The sequence below is a fragment of the Corvus cornix genome, chromosome 3 (genome assembly GCF_000738735.6).
Source record: "Corvus cornix cornix isolate S_Up_H32 chromosome 3, ASM73873v5, whole genome shotgun sequence".
In the NCBI taxonomy this organism is placed as follows: Eukaryota; Metazoa; Chordata; class Aves; order Passeriformes; family Corvidae; genus Corvus; species Corvus cornix.
The window spans coordinates 88,212,268-88,231,851 of NC_047056.1; the positions used below are offsets into that span (position 1 = coordinate 88,212,268).

At 37.6% G+C, this 19,584-nt stretch overlaps 1 protein-coding gene across 1 annotated transcript in view; it reads left to right on the forward strand.

Annotated features, from left to right (window-relative positions):
* EYS (eyes shut homolog) overlaps positions 1 to 19,584 on the forward strand; it is an 852,840-nt gene that overhangs the window by 562,943 nt on the left and 270,313 nt on the right. Inside the window, exons 33-34 of the mRNA XM_019287512.3 lie at positions 14,983 to 15,173; positions 16,881 to 16,972. Of these exons, the coding sequence (XP_019143057.3) occupies positions 14,983 to 15,173; positions 16,881 to 16,972 (283 nt within the window). The remainder of the gene's footprint in view (positions 1 to 14,982; positions 15,174 to 16,880; positions 16,973 to 19,584) is intronic.

The following is a 19,584-nucleotide window of genomic DNA, read 5'->3' on the forward strand; positions in this document are numbered from 1 at the left end:
GTAGAATGGTGGCTGCAGTTCTCTGAAGCAGTGATCCTGCAGTAAAAGAGTCTGCTCTTCCTCAGACAGCCCAATGGTGGCTGTGTAGCTCCTGTCCTCTGGAAATCCAGTGGAGAAGGGTTGTCTCTGGTGTTCAGTCCCAGATTATATCCACGATGGGATGCTTGGTTCCTCCCTCTGGGTGGAGCATCTCACAATGGGGTAATGAGTCATGAGGCCAAGTGTTGATTAGGCTCATTAACAGAAGATGGTCTGGAGGGAGTTATCTCTGAGTCATGTGGCAGAACAATGATGGGCAATTAACAGCAAGATAGTCTGGGGGGAGGAGGCAAGGAAACACTGCCCCAGCTGATTTCAACAGCTCATGAGGATGGTGATAGAATACACTGCAACCCAGGACACACTGTAATGACCATCCTAAGTAATACAAGCATTGCATACCACCATACAATAGATTCCGCTCTAAATTTCTGTGTGCTGAGCTAATATCAATTTTCAGGACAAAGCTTTTGTATTCCAGGGTCTTTCTGGTTTTCATTAATATCTGTTTCCCTCCAAAGTGTGCACAGCTCATGCTCCTGTCATTATAAAATATACTGCAACTATTTTGTTACTTTTGGCATATTAAAGATTGAAAACAATAAATCTTAAATACTATAGTGCTTCTCTTTAATCAAGCAGTTTTCACATGAATATTTTTGGTGAAAATCATATCTATCATGCAAATAGCTGTAAGATTCAGCTATTCTTAGTTTTTATATTTTCTATGTCTGAAATTACTTGTTTCAGTCATTTGCATTTTTTGCGCCTAACATTTCTAATTAATCAAACTAGGATTTGGAAGAGAATTTTAAACATAGTTGAGTGAATGAAATGTCATTGCACCCAAAATTACAACAAACATTTTTCCCAAATTTTATTTGGTGTAAATTAGGGTTTTTCCTATTGTTATCTATATCTGCTGACAATTCCCATCTAACTTTCAAAAGAAGTGAATATAATGTGCTCTAGCTCCCAATTAATGCATTTTTGCAGATTTGGTTTTTTTTCAAAACAGAATTCAGTGTTTGCCAAGAATTTCTCAGTGACTGTTGCTATGTGGTATTTAAGCATAAGTCAGTATTTTTGGTTTGATGTTCCTGAGTAATCTTTACTTGGAGGCATTGGGGACAATATGTTTTTTCTTAAATTGTTTTTATATAGGCCATGTAAACCATGGGCTTACCAGAGGTGAATTTTAAATTTCTGAGAAAGTTAACAAATACATTTAGATGGAAGTACTTGGCATATTGCCAAATTACACAGAAGACTAAATAACAGAAAAGCAACAGCTAAGAATTCTGCAAAGGTTTGTCTGTGAAATTAGACTATTTCCAGCTTCTATACAAATTGTAATTTTGTACTTCGGTCCTTCCTCAAATATTTCTGTCTTGATTGTTTACATTTCATGGATATTGGAGATGTCTAAAGCAAGTTAGTTGGTGCTTTACATTCACCTTGTTTACAAAGATTTTATTTGTTAGAAGATAAATATAGAGTCTGTTTTTAGTGCTATGCACAAGATGTAAAAAATACATTGGGTTTACTCCTACTTTATATAAATTTCAACAATATAAACAATCATCATCTGAAAATTATATAAAAGTTATGAAAAATACATTTTAAACAGCATTTTTTCTGTAACCAGCTTATTGTTATCTAATTTTTATCTTTAAAGGATGAAGGCATATTAGGAAATACTTGACCTGAAATTACAGACATATGGTCCTTTCAATCTCACAACAGTAAGGAGACCTTCCTAAAGCAGACTGCAGTTTTAGTGATATTGCTGTTGCATGCACAGAGATTTATAAAACTAAACGAAACACCCTGCTCTCTTGCTAGGGCAAGCCACTTTCTATATAGAGACATGTCATTCCCCAACTGACCAAGATAAGATAGTGATCTAGAATCTTTCCAGTAATGGCAACTTTGCGCTTTTCTTTCTGTTCTTAGAAAGTTTTCTTGGTCTAGATCCATACTAGAACAGAGGAAGAGAATGACTCTGATTAATAAGAACATCACCAGAGTGTTGCTGTAGCTCTGGAAAAAGTCAGCACAAAATCTAAGCAAAAGAACAAGTGTTTTTTTATATTTTAAATTAATTTGTGTTTTATAATGAAATATGTGTGGGAAAACTTGGTGGAGAAGTTGATGTTGCATCCCCTAGGTAGAATATTCAGCAGAAATTAATGGTGTACATCACAACAGTAGCTATGACTGTAGATGTCTAATATGTGAAGATAGACTGTTTATATAAAGAAGACATTTTGCTTATGGTAAGAGCTGAAATATGAAACAAAGCAGAGGCTATGAGCGTGATTAAGGGGCTGGGGCATGTCTCTTATGAGTAAATGCTGAGGAAGTTGGGCCTGTTCTGCCTCGAGAAGAGATGACTGAGAATGGACCTCAGTAAAGTCTAAGAGAATCTGAAGGGAGGGTGTCAGGAGTTTTCCACGCTCTTCTCAGTGGTGCAAAGCAATAGAAGAAGAGGCAATGGGCAGAAACTGTATGCGCAGGAAGTTCCACCTGAATATGAGGAAGAACTTCTTTCCCCATCACTGGAGATATTCAAAAACCATCTGGACACAATCTGGTGCTATGTGCTCTAGGATAACACTGCTTGAGAGTGGACATGGCACCAGATGACCCACTGTGGTCTCTTCCAACCAGGCCCATCCTGTGATTCTGTGAAAGCTTTGGGTTATTTTTCTATTATGGACCTAAAAGTAATCATATTCACTGCAAAATAGGAATTGAGGTTTCTTTTCATTTTTACCTTAGAGATAAACAGTACCAAGTGTAGGCACTGTCTTTAATAATCTTCTTAATTCCATCTTGATTCTAAGATGCAGCAGTTGCACTTAAAGTAAGTAATTCCAGACTAAGTAGAATTAACTATAAATTTTAGTATGGCAGTTTCTATTCTGGCTATTACTTTATGACATTTCTGAATTAAATCTGAATAAGATATCTGAATACATCCATCTGAACAATAGTACTAGGCAGATTATTTGGAAAATTTAAGGACCCTTTGCAGACAAAGATCCTTTTAAATACTAGACCTTTCATTAACGTCTTAGAATTTCTAGAGATTCCTTTGGTTTCCTCTTCATTGTGGAAGAGCCAAAACCACACCATGAGTGCTAGAAGAGCTACTGCTGTTTTGTATGTGTGACATGAAATTTAAATCTGCCCCTACTTGCCTCATCTTACTTCAGTGCAATTATAAGCATAAAGCTGGCAAGGACTTCTGCATATTGAATTAGTTCTTCTGTTGTTGCAGATAGTCAGATAGTGTAAACACTTAGAATGCACTTCTGCCTGAGTTCTGATCACACACAATCCTGCCTTTTTTTCCTCACAATTTCAGAAATGCCATCCATATTACTCTTTATTCTGAAGCTCTTAACAATTACATTCCACTCATTTTAGTGACTGATTCTATTACTATTCATTCCTGAGTTCTCCTCTCTGCTCTCTTTCACTTACTGTCTAGGATCCTTTGCTGTGCTTTCTTCATTGTTACTTGCTTATCTGAACTGCAGTATATTCCTAGTTTGTCAACTCACGTACACACAGCCAGGAGGGGAGCCTGTTATCATCTACCACCATTTTCTTTGCTCCATATGTGTCTTTGAATGTATTCTAAATTTGATCAGTGTTTCCAGCTTTTGATGTTGTCATCTTTATTTTTGAATGCACAGGAAAACTTCATATATAGTATATGCCTTCTCAACATAGTTGAATATTATGTATTTTGCATGGCTTCTTCAGAAGCAAAAAGTCTTGTTCTTGTCACCTTAATTGCCTGTGTCATCTTGATAACAGACACCTTGACCTATTTGCTTTTTTTTTCCATCACAGATAAAGGTGTATGGGTAACTTACTTGTTTTGCAGCCCTGATTGCTATCTACGCAGCATTTTTAAGTCATTTAGCTTTCAGCCATATCCCCTCAGTTAGGTTTACAGTTAGTTTTCTGTTTAACTTGATCTTAGAATCAAAAGTGGGGATCTTTGAACAAATTCTTGTTTAGAAAGCCCCTATCTCAACAAGAGTGTAGTTACTTCAGAGTCCAAACTGCATTTAGCTAAAGACACTAGTCAAGCACTATACAAACACATGTATTTGCTCTGAAGCACAAGAAGCTACTCATTTTTCATTATCACCAACAAATTCCATACATGTAGTTATTTTGGAAGATGTCCCGTGTCTGCACACTTTAATTTTCTCTTCATGGTTCATGCAGAATCTGTGCTATAGAAAATTTGTGTGAAGGCCTGCTTTTGCACAGTAACTTCTTCTACACAGGGGAAATTATTCCACAGTGCTTACATTAGGACTCCAAATGTAAAGTTGAATTTTTCAGCATATAAATTACTTCAAATGCATACCTTGAAATAAATTACCTAAGCAGCACTGTCATTCTAAATCTTCCCCATCCTTTGAACTGTCAGTTCCCATATTAAAAGGATACCAAATAACAATTTTGTATTTCTATGTTGCAAGGGACTAAAGCACATACAAAACAGGGGGGAAAGCAGCCAGTGTTATATATTATATTTATAATTTATGAACCATTTATTTTAAAGTTTTGAGTTTAGGTTCTCTCTACAAGGTTATGTGTCATAAATGATAACTACTAAATTTTCTGATCCTGTTTTTAATCAAAGCTTTTTTGTGTGATCTTGAAAACATTCACTGATTTTTATGTATTGGAATGTCCGTTTGGTGTGTTATTAATGATTCACTCCTTATTTGTATTCTTTAGTATTCATGGCAACATTAGTTCCCATAGGTCTCATACACATTAGCAGATCCTAGACCACTGGGATTCAGAAAGTGAAAGGGACATGTCATATGCATCTATCTTTTGCCTTCTTTATTGGACATCATTGAAGAATACCATGAATGGTTCGTGTTTTTAACATCCGCTGAATGTTTTTTTGTTGATGCTTTGTGGGCATGCAGGTCTTCATTAGAACAAGTTAAGTAAGAAAAAAGTGCATTCTTATTAGAATAAGGATGCATTGGAAAATGCACAAGAAAAGAATGCATTAGAAGCGTGCAGGCTTCCAATACATTATTTAAGATGAAGGAAGCAGGAATAATGCTCACCATACTCTTAATTGAGGCTTTAATATTTCTTTCATAAGACAGCTGCATATTTGCACTATTTTCAGGAAAGGAAAGCAGAGGGATACAGAAATACTGAACACAGTAGTATAGGTAAGATATTAGTCAGAAGAGTCGCCAGAAGGAGCGAATGAAGTATGATTTCAGAGTACCATGGCTTTGCTGTCAGGGTCATTAGTGTCATCCCAATTTGTGAAAGACAGCTTGATATGGTACTACTGTTAATACTATTCATGTCTGAAGGTACAACTTCAGTTGGGAATGTTTTTAGGCTTCAGGTGTCTGAGATGAAGACAGATTCAGCAGCTGATATTAGCCTGTCAATTTGCCACCACCCCGAGAGATGTCATATACAGCTGTGACCAAAACAATGCCTACTGAAGACAGAAACATGCACTTGACTGCTTTAACTGCAACTCACTGGGCAATTATGAGCTTATGCAAAGTCACAGCTGTGGTAAATACAGCATACTTACTTATAAATGCAGAACAGATAAAACTTAGCTGTCAATTTAGTGAGGCATGTGCACAATTAACAGGTAAAAGTAATTACCATAAATTATGAGGAACAAGCATAACTAGTGCACAAGGCTTACATTGCCATCTTGCTACAGCATTTCATCAGTGACTGACAGATGTGGTTTTCATGGTAAGAATTACTTGAATCTAAGGCCTTCACAAGAAGTTCTATAACAACCTTCAATAGGAAGAAGCACACTCCTGAAATACTTGTCAGCAAGTCACCTGAATTTCACTTCTCCCATAGCTGCATGATCTTAAGCAAATTCAAGCTGAATTGCTAAAGCAAAATGTTGGATCTCTGAATATTTGGTTCTGGAACAAGAAAAAATTATTCAGAGAATTCCATTATACTCCTGCTAGATACCATGCACAGAATAGACAACATTATTGTACGTGTCACTTTAAAGCAATACCTATGGTTGGATAGTCCATGCACCTTCCTAATGGTGATTTTTTGACTGCAATAGAAAAACAGAATATCATGAAACAAATTACAAAAATTCCATCTCTTCTACATGTGGATTTGGCCAGATAGAAATATTGTCTTTTTCTGGATGTCACAATGGGTTTTTTTGTTTGTTTTCTAGTCAGAAAATAATCTTGCTTATATTATTGACTTGGTATTGGGGGTAAAGGATAATTACTGACGTGTTTTTTCTCGTATTTTAGGCTTAAAAAATTCTGCTTTAGGTGCGCAAATCTTGCAATACATTGCAAGATCTTGATTATCTTGCTATTCAAATCTATATTTTCTATTCTGAATAATGGGAAGATAACTTCCTTTGGAATAGCCTGTAGTACTATAACGGATATTTTAATTAAGTTCATGTTATGAACACTTCTTGCTTTGACCATCAATATTGTTGTAATCTTTAAAATAGTCATTATTTGCTGAAAATAGTTCAGTTCTGTTTGTTCAAAGTCTAGTTGTAAGAGACTGAAAAAAACCATATTGCTTTATGAGTAAAGGACAAAAAACTTGGTTTATTTGGATAGAACTGCTTTTCTCCCAGTGGTGTCTCTAATGCATTTTAGCCATGGGGGTTATCAACATGCAAGCAGTGGCACTGGGCTTGGTGCTGCCTGTGTGCCAGGTGCCAGCACTTTGTAGAAAGGGCAACAGGGGAGAAAGATTTTAGCAAGGCTTGTGAAGTTCTGCTGAGAGCAAGCCAAATTATCCCCAAGGTAAGAGCTGTTCCTTATTTCTGCTCTAATACTACTTGATCCTCTCTGTGTCTCTTATAGGACATTTAAAAAGGAAAAAAACACAGTGTTTCACTGAAGCAGAACCACACACTGCTGATGTTTGTCTTGATTTATATATATATTTATGTTTCATGCCTTCAGTGAGAGAATCTCTTCTATTCACTTCTGACTGCCATGAACATAATACCTATTTCCATTATCCGTATGTTGATGAGCTAGCCCACATGATGGAAAATCCCTTCTGGGACTGGCAGGCAGTAGTCACACAAGTATCAGTTAATCTCACTAAGCTATTACTGCAATTAATAGACATAGGCAGTAGATTTGAATTTAAAATCTACATTTCAGCAGGAAACAGAATCCTGCTTTAGAAACTATTAATAGCTTTCTGTCCATAATAAAACAATTTCCTGCACTAATTGCATTCCAGGTGCCTCCTATAATTTAAATGGATTATTGCTAGGAGACTCTGCCCCCCTTTTCCTTGAGTTCAAGGAGGATATTTTCAGTTCTTCGCAATCAGCATTTTTATTTTAAAAAAATCTGAAAACTTCATTGTGTAAGAAAATATTATCTGTATAGTTTTCTTGTTGTTTCCAACTGTAACTCTTGAACAGAATGAGGGGAAAACAGAAAATTAATAGAAAATGCAGCCTCCTGTCCCCTTCATGGAATGAGTAGGGAAGGTGAGTATAGACCTCACTACCAACAGCATTGCAGACTGGCTGTTGGACATGTAGGAGTTAAGAATCAAAACTTGGATCAACAGACATGACTGAAGCATGTGTGAGGAAAGGTAAGACACAAGAATTTCAGGAAAATAGAAGGAGATTCCTGGGATTTAGGGTTTGATGGTCCATACCTTTAAGGCACCTGAATTCTATGTATGTGTTTGTGCATGTGTATATGTGTATCTTTAGGCTAGAAGTGAAGATATTGTGAAATAATAGGAGCTCTAAAACAGTCATGTTTTCCTTTCAGAAGAATTTCACAGTCTACTCAAATCTGTGGCTCTGTGTAAGCATGAAAAAGTAACAGTAAAGAGCATTTATTCATGACTGTTGTTTTTCTTTGCTTGAAAGCTACTTGTGGGCTGCACTGGCAACAGTTCTGGATGTTAACCACATTTTATTGTTGTCTAACACGCCACATTAGAGAACAGTTCAACTTTGAGAGAAAAACATAACTATAATTCCCTGCTAGTCATGCAGCACAGACTTCTGTGACAGCATAAAACATGGGTTCACTGTAACTGTGGGTTTGTTATGCGGAACCAAAGGTGAAGCACATCTCAGTAAAATAGCTTTGCAACTGTAAATAGAAATAATGGTTGGAGAACATTGTTCTGCTCTGCCTTTAAGGTGTTTCAGCTGAAAAGACTAAATGAAATGTATGGAATTAAATGAGACTCATTTGAAAATAAGTTAAAGCCTTTTAAATGGTGGTTACAAATATTAAGTGGATTATTGTGTTTAAGGGAGTAAAGAATAAAACTCATGGATTATGTTGCTGTGGCTGTTCTTCAGGATTTGCTGGTAAGAGTGACCTTATTTGAGAATGCAAAAGAGAGTGATTAACATGACGTATTAAATAAGAACCTTTAAAGAAATTAGATTTTTTGAGAGAAAACAAATGTAAGGAGAATGAAAGCTGAGGTACTTTCAGTACATTGAGAGTGAAAAAAAAAAAACCCCAGTCCTACCTCCTGAAACAGAAGTTTCTAAAAGTGGTAACGAAAACCATCATATGACTAATATCACCCTTTAACCCTGCTTTTATATTCGGTGAAATTTCAAAAAAATTAAAAATAGGGAGATGAATTCTTTGTAGTTAGGATACCAAGATACCTGTTTCAGTTTAACAATATTTTCTCTTTTCCCTCTGTTATTAATATCTACAAAGAGCCTGCCTGGAGGTTCAATAAACTCCTTATAAGACTTTCCCCCTTGATGGCACAACTGAGGGCCCCACATGCCTTCCTCCAACACCTAGAACTCTGCAGTCACTCTTAGTGCTTTGGGCTAACCTTTGCAGTGTTGTTGATAACCACAGGGAAGAGTAACAAGGGTTAACCACCTGTGAGCTGGGCAAGCCTGCTGGTCCCTGTGTAGAATCCCAGATCCTGGCCCTGACAGACAGCCAAGCTGGCAGACAAGCCTCTGAGAACATCAGGTTGGATTGGTGTAAGGCCCCAGAGCTCGCTCAATGAATCTCTTAAAAGGATTTAAGATGATTTTTTGCAACTTGAGTTAGGTGCAAGGGAGAAACACTGACAAGATATTCTCAAGAGGGCAAACAAATAAAAACTTTACTGGTAAACTTCAGAAAACCTGGGAACTTTGGCGAAAGTTTAGAGCAACATTAAATCAACATAAAGCATTTCACAAAGCATTATTTTAGCAAACTCTAAGCTCATTCCACTTAGCAAACCAACCCATCTGACTTTAAGTTACTCAAACTTTGAGAAGAAGGAATTGGAAGAAAGAGAGAAGAGATATAGAGAAGAACAAATATAGCCACCACTCCTGGTTCCACTTGTGTTCACCTGAAAGAAAGTCCACAAGGAGGTAAGGTCAATACCTGTGTGTACCTCATGCTCTGTCTTATGCACCCATTAGCTTTTCTGGACCCTCCCCCAGGTGAGACTTCTGGTCATTTGGCCACTCAGGACCTGGGTTAGAGGCTCCACGGTCACAGTGTGGAGCATTGCCTCCCATATGCCAGGGCTTGACCCCGCTGTGGGGCTGGGATACAGGCCCTGGGGGTGTGGGGTGTGTGGAGCAGGACATCACCTCTCCAGGGCAAGACTTGGCTCGTTCCTTTCCCCATACAAGTGCCTGAAGTGTTTCAAGCCAACAATCTCCTCCAGTCTCCCACAACTAATGTATTGGTGACTCCATATCTCGCAGAAGGGAGTCTTCAGTAATGGTGTCACTTCTCTTTAGCCCCTTCTGCAGATACTAGGTCTGGGCTGAGCTGGCTCCTGAAGAATCTTATTTGCCTTCAGCAATGTCCTGAGCAGCTGCATGTCTACTGGTCAATCACAAGTTTCCAGCCTCTCCTGTCTCAACAGCCCGCCCACCCCTACCTGTGGGAACATGGCCTCTGGCCATTCCTACTCCCTTTCTCTGTCCGGCTCAGCTTCTTCTCCACACGTGTTTGTGCAAAATTTTCCATGATGGTGGCAGCTCCCTTGTCTGTCCCGACAACTTCCCCACCAGACAACACAGAGGTGCTGCCAGAGCACATAGAGAGACCTCACCACAAGCAGCAGAGAGGGGGGGAGGGAACTGTGGAGCACAGAGCAGCTGATGGCGTGGCCACTGGAGGGCCAGGACACTGGGTCCTGCCAGCCAGGATCACAGCAGGTGGTAGCAGGGCTGGATGCCCAGTGTGATGGGCCATGAGCATACCCTGGCTGAGGAAACCATGGCAGTTTTTCCCCTGGAAGCTGACAGGCTGTCCCAGGGGAAGCACTGCTCCTTGCATGCTGTTTGTGTAAGGCTGTGCCATGGGCAGCTGTTGGAAGTCAGCTGTTGGGCTCAAGGGGTCTTTAGACAGCCCTGTGAAACAGTCCTTGCTCTGACTTTCTTGTTTTGCTTCTCTAATTTTTTTGTCTTTTGACATTATCCAGTTTTAAACAAACATAAGTGGTTTTTATGACCACAGTCTTACACTGTTAAGAAATGTGTTCCTTCTTAATAAAAATAAATACAAATTTCAAATAGCAAATTCATTGTTCTGATTTTTCATGACAGGTCCTTTCCATAGGCAACAATGACTTCTCTTTGAATGTTGTAAGATAGTTCTAATTTAAAAAAAATAACAAAAGATGTGAAATATATGTCCATGAAAAGGGGAACACCAATAGCTTTAGCAGGATGAATTTGTTCCAAGGTGTAACATAACAAAAAAGAATAGCAGAAGAAAGAAGGAAAGCATTATTATAGTCCTCTTTGTGTCTGAGTCCATGCAAACTACAGGGGGTGCATTAGACACAGAAATATATGGAGACAAAACCATCAGGAGCACATGCTCCTGAACATATTAAACGTTTTTATTATCTCTCTATCTGCCTTTAAAAACCAAGACTCAATTGTGCAGCTCTCAAAAAATTTTACACTTTCAGGCCTCCATTTTGAAGCTGATGCAGCTGATACCTGTTGGAATAGAGAAAATCAGTAGGGAGTGGCAAAAGTTAATGAAGATTGCCTATCAGCTGGGTTGCAGACCTGCCTGTGTATCTGCTTACCATTACAGCTGAATCTCAAACCTTTTAACATTCTGATATTAATATGAAGTCTAGTAAACACCAAACCATGGAGAGCTGTATGTACACAGGGGAGCAAGCTAAAGCTGAGAGGATTTTATAGGCCAAAGGGCTTGCCTGTTTCTTAGGAAATCAGTTGTTAGGCATTCTTAGAGAAAGATAAGATACAGTTTCAATTTTTCCTTTTTTTTTTTGTTCTAAAGGCTTGGATGATGAGTACTCTCCTTTAGGACACAAAGCAATCTAGGAAGCCAACTCTAGAGGTCAAATGAGAAAACTGCCTCCAAGTGCAATAGAAGGATTATAAGCAAAGCTTATGTTCTATAAAATGAGATTGTGTACTGTTACAAACAATGTGAGAATCTTAATAGGTAAAACCACACCAGTGGTTTATGTTAATAGCTGTTGTGGGAAGGTAGATAGCCTATTTGTTATTCAAGTAGAATGTTTTTATGGGTTTTACAGAAACCTGGAGCCTGCTAGATATTCTTCAGTGCTTTCTCTCATTAACTCTTTCCATATTTGTGGACACAAGACAATTGCAGCAATTTTACTGCAGATGATTTGTTTAAAAAGTTTTCTGTTTAGCAGCACAATTGTATTTCCCAGATGAACCCAAACTGGACTCAAATCCATGGACTAGTGGAGTGTATTTTCTTGCAAGGCATCATCACTTGTTGCCATTTGAAGATAAAAAGAAATGAATGTCAGTCAGAATAAAGTAACAAGTTTTGTCTGCAGTGCTCTGTGTGCTTGCTACAATTACATACAGAGAGCTAAAGGTAGATGCCACTAGCCTGTGGTCTTCCTTGAATTTTAGTAGATAATTCAGTCTGACCTCAATTACCAGAGTTAAATTAAAGTTTCAGGAATCATGAATAAACTGTTCCTGCACCTACCTTTTTTTTTCTCCTCATGATTACAGATTTTACTCTTCTGTGAGATCCAGAGTCTCAGGTGCCTTATGTTAGCAAAGCTCTGAAGAACTGACATAGTTTTGACCTGTTCTCTCATGTCAACTTTATTATATGCTGAACAACATGGGAAAGAAAAACAACCCAACAATAAAAACAATCCACCTCCAAAATATTGGGAAGGTAGCAGAAGGATTTAGGACTGCAGGAAGGGGATATTCTGTGCAACTTTGCTGTCTTTTAGCCAGGCTGATCTCCTAAGTGGATCAAGAAAAAGAGATGGTTAGATATCAGTATTTCAGGAGTGTGGGGATGACTGATTGGTTCCTTGGGATAAGCAAAACCTATTCAGGAGCAATTCAGGGCAAACAGGATGAGAGAAAGATTTAGAGCTCAGTGACTAGCTCAGGAAGGAAAACAAACAAGGGTTAGGGATTGGCAATAGTTCACTAAAGCCTTTTCTTAGAGAAATTGTCCTGTCTATAAAATGTAAAAAACTTTCTGTGCAAATTTTTTAAATTAAATTTTCTGAAATTTACACCTACAGACTTATAGTTCAAAACAGAACTTTTAATAATTAGATATATTTAAAATTGTAAAATCTCTTTTATTGCAGTACTGGTTATTGATTGGTATTGCTTGAAATTTTTGGTCTATTTTACTGTGTGTTGTGTGTATGCATATGTTGCTGATTCTTATATAGTAGTAAAAATTTCTTAAGATCTGTGTTTGAGATTTGACCACGGTGACTCTTTGTAAATAGGTTTATGCAAAGTTATGAAAGGATAAAATTCAGCATACTCTTACACTGATGTACAAAAGTTCAACATCAATAATTTTTGTTTTATCCCAGTATCATTTCTTGTTGGGGTCCCTCTCCCCTGCCATGGAGCCCTGGGAGAGGTGCCCTGGGGAGGAGACACGGGGTTTCCCTGCCCCTGGTCAGCCTCATTTCCCATTGGTTGGTTTGTGTTCTCTGGTGGGTCCAAGGACCCTCGGGTCCCGTGACTGGGGAGTTCCTGAGCAGAGCCCCAGCCATGCGGCTGGAGAAATAAACATCTCTGAAACATCTACCACGAATCTGTCCACATATACTTCGCTTTCCACGGGACTCCTGGTTGGAAATATACTTGTTACAGTAATCCCCACTGTAACAATTTTTGTTCAGAATTTAAGCATATATAGTGAGGTATTTGCTATTGGAGTTGTTGTCACAACAGATTAAAATTTTACCCATTTTGGAAAATAAAAAGAGAATAAATAATAAATAAAAATCTGTGACCTTCAGAGATACTCTAAACCCCTGTAGGGAGGATTCAGTGAAATTTGATCAAAGTGAAATGGAAGAATTCACTTATGTGTTGTGTATTGTGCCCAGGTTCATATTGTTGCACCAACATTTTTCACAAGGTGGGTGAATTGTTAATATTTCTTTACATTTTTATCAGTCTCATGAAGCTGATCAAACAGATAATTATATGCTGTGAGATGAAAGCATATACCTGCTTCTACAAAAATCAAAATACTTAACTCCTCATGTTACATGTATGGAAGAGGACCCACATTTTTAAGTCCTTATAAGCAGATAAATGTAGTGCTCTCAGTTTAAATACTGGCAAGTGAAAAAACCAAAATGCAAGAGTGCAGTTGTGTATTAATAGGTACCCATGTGCATGTTGAATACTCTTCCCTTGTAAAAACACAATAAGGGAAAGAGAAAGAAAAGGATGGGAAGGGAAAGAAAAAGAAGGAAAAAAAATAACAGGAAGGAAAGGCAGCAAAAAATGGAGAAGAGAGAAAAGAGAGGGAATAAGAAACAAAGAAAGGAAAAGAAAGGAAGAAAATGGAAAGAAAGAAAATAGGAAAAAAGAAAAGGAGCAAATATAAATTAGAGGAGAGAAGAGGAGGGGGAGGAGAGGAGAGGAGAGGAGAGGAGAGGAGAGGAGAGGAGAGGAGAGGAGAGGAGAGGAGAGGAGAGGAGAGGAGAGGAGAGGAGAGGAGAGGAGAGGAGAGGAGAGGAGAGGAGAGGAGAGGAGAGGAGAGGAGAGGAGAGGAGAGGAGAGGAGAGGAGAGGAGAAAGGAGAGGAGAAAGGAGAGGAGAAAGGAGAGGAGAAAGGAGGGGAGAGGAGAAAGGAGAGGAGAAAGGAGGGGAGAGGAGAAAAGAGAGGAGAAAGGCAGGAAGGGGAGGGGAGGGGAGGGGAAAGATGAGAAGAAAGAATGGGATAGGAAGAAATAAAAAATACAAAGAAGCTCCTTTTAAGTGCAGTCGTATGTCATCTGATAGGCTTGAGGCCATGTATTCACATATCTTTTCTATTTAAATAAGAGCTGCATCTGCCCTTGCCAGGTATTGCACAGGGTGCTGAATGTTAAAAGGTTTCCAGATAAATCAGACAAACTAGATGTAGTCACAAAGGAAATTTTCAGCTTTCATCCTAGCACCACAAAATATTTGACATATTTATTAGGATGCCAATTTCATAATTAGGTTGTAGAATGTCTTCCTTCCTTTCCATACTGTGTGGTTTCTGTAAAGACTTCAAACTCATTCATTCTTGCATCTAGGTTTGGTTAAAAAACCTAACGTTGAAAAAAATGTTGAGCCAAAGCTGGTAGATATGTACCAAGTGCTTTCATCTTTGTAGCCTAGCTACAAATGCATTGATTTATATGCCTGCTTAATAGAATTTGACTAAAACTTTTGTGTCTAGTTTTATCAACTAAGTGTTAACCTTTGACAGAAGAAAACATCTGTTTTCTGACTCATATCTGAATCCTTGATGGATGTAAAAAATTATCTTATATCTTTGCTACCCCTACCAGAAAAAGAAAGCAGTGTGTGAAGAAGAAAAATGTGCTTATATCCTTACACATCTCAAAATTCTATTCACAGATTTTAGTTATGCTCGCTACTATGGTGATTCTTACCTGGAATTTCAAGGTTTACATTTGAACATGGAAAACTTCATCCAGCTGGAATTTAAGACCTATAATCCTCACGGACTTCTCCTAAATATTGAACAGAGCCCAGAAACAATACGACATTTTTTAATTCAGCTTGTCATCAATAATGGTACTTTGCAGGTAAGGCATCAAAATCTCCCACTGAAGGAGAAGTAAATAAAAGTTAGAATCTGTAAAAATTTTAGTACTTTTTCCTTTTCTTACTGTAGAATATAGTAAAACTACAAAGATTCTTGACATCTTCAGTATTTTAAGGAAAACAGTTGTCAAACTTGCTATCTGTCATGTCCAATTCTTGGTTAATATGATCAATATGACTCACAAGAGTACACATTAAGACACACAAATAAAGAATGTAGGTTTTGTCTTTCCATGTGGTATAAATTACGTTACTGCATTTTATACCTAAACTAACTGAACTTCCGCACGTGGAACTTCATTAAAATTGTCATAAAACCAAACCACTACAGAAAGGCTGTGGAATTCAGTGAATTGTCATAGGAAAAGTTACCATGTTAGGGAATAGAGGGTATCTTTGTTACCATGTATCTCTGAGTAGAAACCTTTTACTTAATCTATTATTTACATCACAGTCCCACGGGATCAGAAAAAAAAGGCCAAAACATTTCTTTGGCTTTTTGGACAGACTAACTAGGAATATATTTGTTTATAGACTTAAAGGAGTAAAATGTGTATCATAGTATATCTTTACCTTTCGCAAATTATTCCATCTTTTCTGAGGAAGAGATAATGAGCTTTATGAAGAGATAGGCAGATACCAAAGAGGCTGTAAAAAGATATTAAAAGAAAAGTTACTTTTCTTATAGCAGATCTCCCACTTTCCTGCTAAAAATTTCCCAAAGTACCTGTAATTATATTCTTCTGTAAGAACTATGAAATGTCTGTTAGAAACAGCATATTTGTATTATATTTTCCTTTATGTTTAAAGACCATGACCATACTAAACAGATATATAAACTGAAGATAAACAGAAAAATAAGAAAATTACCTTTTACTTTATTTTGTTATATTGTGATTTTTTTGTCTTTTATTATACTGTGACTATCTTTGTCCAGAAAAAATGAGATTAGTCACGGGCAGGAAGGCCAGGGTTTAGAAAATGCTGATGGCTTTAAGTTCATCTTACTTGTATTCATGGTAAAGTAATGATGCAGAAAAATATTTTTCTAACATATCATAAGCACCATAAAATATGAAAGTACTTTAATTGACACAAATCTATTCAGAGATCCCAGTGTGCCATGTTAAAACTAATTGAATTCACTTAATCATTCACAAAGCTGGTCAATTAAATGTAGATTTAAAGCCCAATGAACAAATGGTTCTAAGCTCACAATCATGCTACAATTACAAGGAGACAAACCATGAAATCAAGTGCTTGTTCACATTAGCACAGGAAATTAAATGGTGCTCCAAAATGCTCAAGCCTGCACACTACATTACGTGTTTGTAAGTGCAAGGAAACCATAAAATGGTAAGTAAAATTCACCCGTGGCCAGTGTTAATTTCAGATGGGTTGCAGATGGTCAACTTCTTTGCAAATCAGACCCATAATATCTGATTATACAATACACAAAGATTAAAGCATTTTCATGCAGGCTAGGAAGCATATATGTGTACTTTTATATTTCTGGTACAATAGGCTTCCTTATCCGGCACTTTTAATGAAACATTAACTTTTCTTGATACACATGACATCCTTTAGGTTTTTATGAAATAATTTATGATTTTAAAATTCAAGTTTCTAAGGCTGCAACTGTTTAATTATTAGAAATAATGTAATTAAAACCTTCTCCCACTCCATAGTACCAGTATTTATGTGATGAAGCCACAGAAGTCAAAAACATCACTACCACTGCTAGAGTGGACGATGGACACTGGTATAATGTGCAAATTAGGTAAGTTTACTGTTGACTGTTTTTATAATTGTTTCAAAGACCATATAGGTTGAACAGTTAGTAAATTCCACAGATATTATATCTCATTAAGTATGAGTGATACCTGAACATGTACAGTAAAATCATTTTATGGCAGTCTGGGCCACAACTATCCTTGGAAAGAATGTTTATAACTACAGTTGGACAGTGCTCATCACATCCCTGATGTGGAAATAAACTTATTCACATTGACATAATTTACTGTAGCAGACATAAACATTCAGTCATGGAAGATGCTGTGCAGTAGGTCCAAGCTACTCAGCCTAGGAAATAGCTGAATTTCCAACAATGAGAGTGTGACTAATAGAAAAATCTTGGAAAAGAAATAGATAGGCAGAAACAGCACCATGAGTTTCATTGGTGTCACTGACTTGCAACTCATAATAGGATATATAATTCCTGTAGAAGTAACAATACTTGCAACTGAAGGACAATAAAATGAAAAGAAAATGAGGTCTGTGGTAGGCTTTCCATGGTTTTTTACATAAACGTATCTAATGACCAAAGATTTGTGCTCATAGAATCCGCAGCCTTGACTGTGAAAATGAAAGTTTTGGGTTCACTTTATAGGAAAGTTAGGCACCTAGTGAGCTCTCTGGGTGCCTAGCTCCTATTAGGCAGCTTAAAGTAGGTCCAATCATCTTGTCCAGCAAGAAGAAAATAAGCTAGCTGTCTGCTTGTCTCTCAGGACTAAGTTAGTCCTTAAAAAGTTTGTGGAGGAATGCAGAAGGAACAAAAACCTTTTAATGGAATAGGAATTGTATAGCTATATCTGTCCAAATATTGTTAAATGAAGAACTTTTGCAGGGCAGCACTGTGTCCCTTTCCTTCCATGGGAAATGTAGTGGAGTGTGTATCCATTATACTGTACCTTGATCCCTCAGATGCGGCAGTGAGTACTCAGTGAGAAGAACCACAATTTGTTACTGCATTTCAGCTACCATTGCTATCATATTTTTTTTCCAGCAAGTTAGACCACACTCAAGGTCCAGACTACTCAGTAGCATTACACAAATTAATGCAAGGAGCAAAAGACAGTAATCCACTGTGGTTGTGCTTATCACCCAGAAAGGAACACCATATACCAAACCATGCTAATGGAAGTTAAAAGCAATTGTAAGCTCCTCTGTGACCAGGAAGAAATAGAATGCAGTCTCTGTGACACTGATAAAAGTGAGATTCTCTAAAATCTAATAACATACAGAGTTATGTTTATTTCCTGGTTATGACACCCTCTCAATATCAAAATAGAGAAAGTAAATTGGAAAATAATTTTTAGAGAAGAGATCTAAAGATGACAAAATCGTTAAGCAGCTTCTATATGAATAGAGACTAAATATTCAATATGACTAAATATTCAAGTACTCTGCGAGTCCATTAGTCCAACTAAGAGAGGATTCCATAGAAATCTCAAGTGACACAAACAAAGAGGATAAGGGGTGGAGACATAAAATATCTAGTTACTTAGATAGTTTAAATCCATTGGAATTCAATTGTTATTCCTTTTTGTTCATTTTAAGAAAGATAGAAGATCCTCAAGATAACAAAAATACAAGTACCTGAACCCTCAGTAACGTGGAAATCTTTATGAAAAACAGCCTTTCCCTGGCACTGAAGCACTCAGACTGCCATGTCATTTTCATCCCTCAGAGATCCACTAGTTACCATGATGCAAATGCACTTATTCTATGCATTTTCCCCCTACTCCTTCAAGCAGAAAATAACTTGAGTCTGTAAATCAGCCCATGACAATAGCCCCTGACAGAAGAAAACCAACCTAATCTCTGTATTTTGCTTTTCCTTTTGAGCTTAAAAGAAAGGAAGGAAGAGTTGCCTTCTTTCATTTGCAGGAAATTATTTCAGGACAGCTCAGGAAATGAGCCACGCTTATTTATGCTGCTGAAAAAGCAGGAATGTGTACTGTTTATGGGATTCAGGCTAGTTACTGAGCAATTAATAATTAATCATTCTACTCGCTTTAGAAGACTGGAAATAGTTCTGGACATTGTTTTAAGATGACATTCTGCAGATGACACCAAGTCGTGTTGGAGTGTTGATTCGCTGGAGGGTAAGAAGTCTCTGTAGAGGGATCTGGGCAGACTGAATCAAATGGGCCAAGGCCAATTGGGTGAGTCTTATGAGAAGTGGCTCAGGGAGCTGGGGCTATTTAGCTGGGAGGAAAAGTGCTGAAGGGCTTATAGCTCCCTACAACTCCCTGAAAGGAGGCTATAGCGAGGTGGGGATCAGTCTGTTCCCCCAGCTAACAAGAAATCAGACAAGAGGAAATGGCCTCAAGTTGCACCAGGGGAGGTTTAGGTTGGACATTTGGAAAAAAATCTTCACAGAAACGGTTGTAAAACACTTAAAGAGTCTGCACAGGGAAGAGGCTGAGTCACCATTGCTGGAGGTATTTAAAAGTCATGTAGATACGGCAGTGAGGGGCATGGTTTAGTGTTGGACTTGGCAGTGCTGGTTAAACAGTTGATCTTGATGGTCTTAAAGATCTTTTCCAACCTAAACAATTCTGTGATTCTACAATTCTAAAACTTAAAATCTTAATGATGTAGATGTCA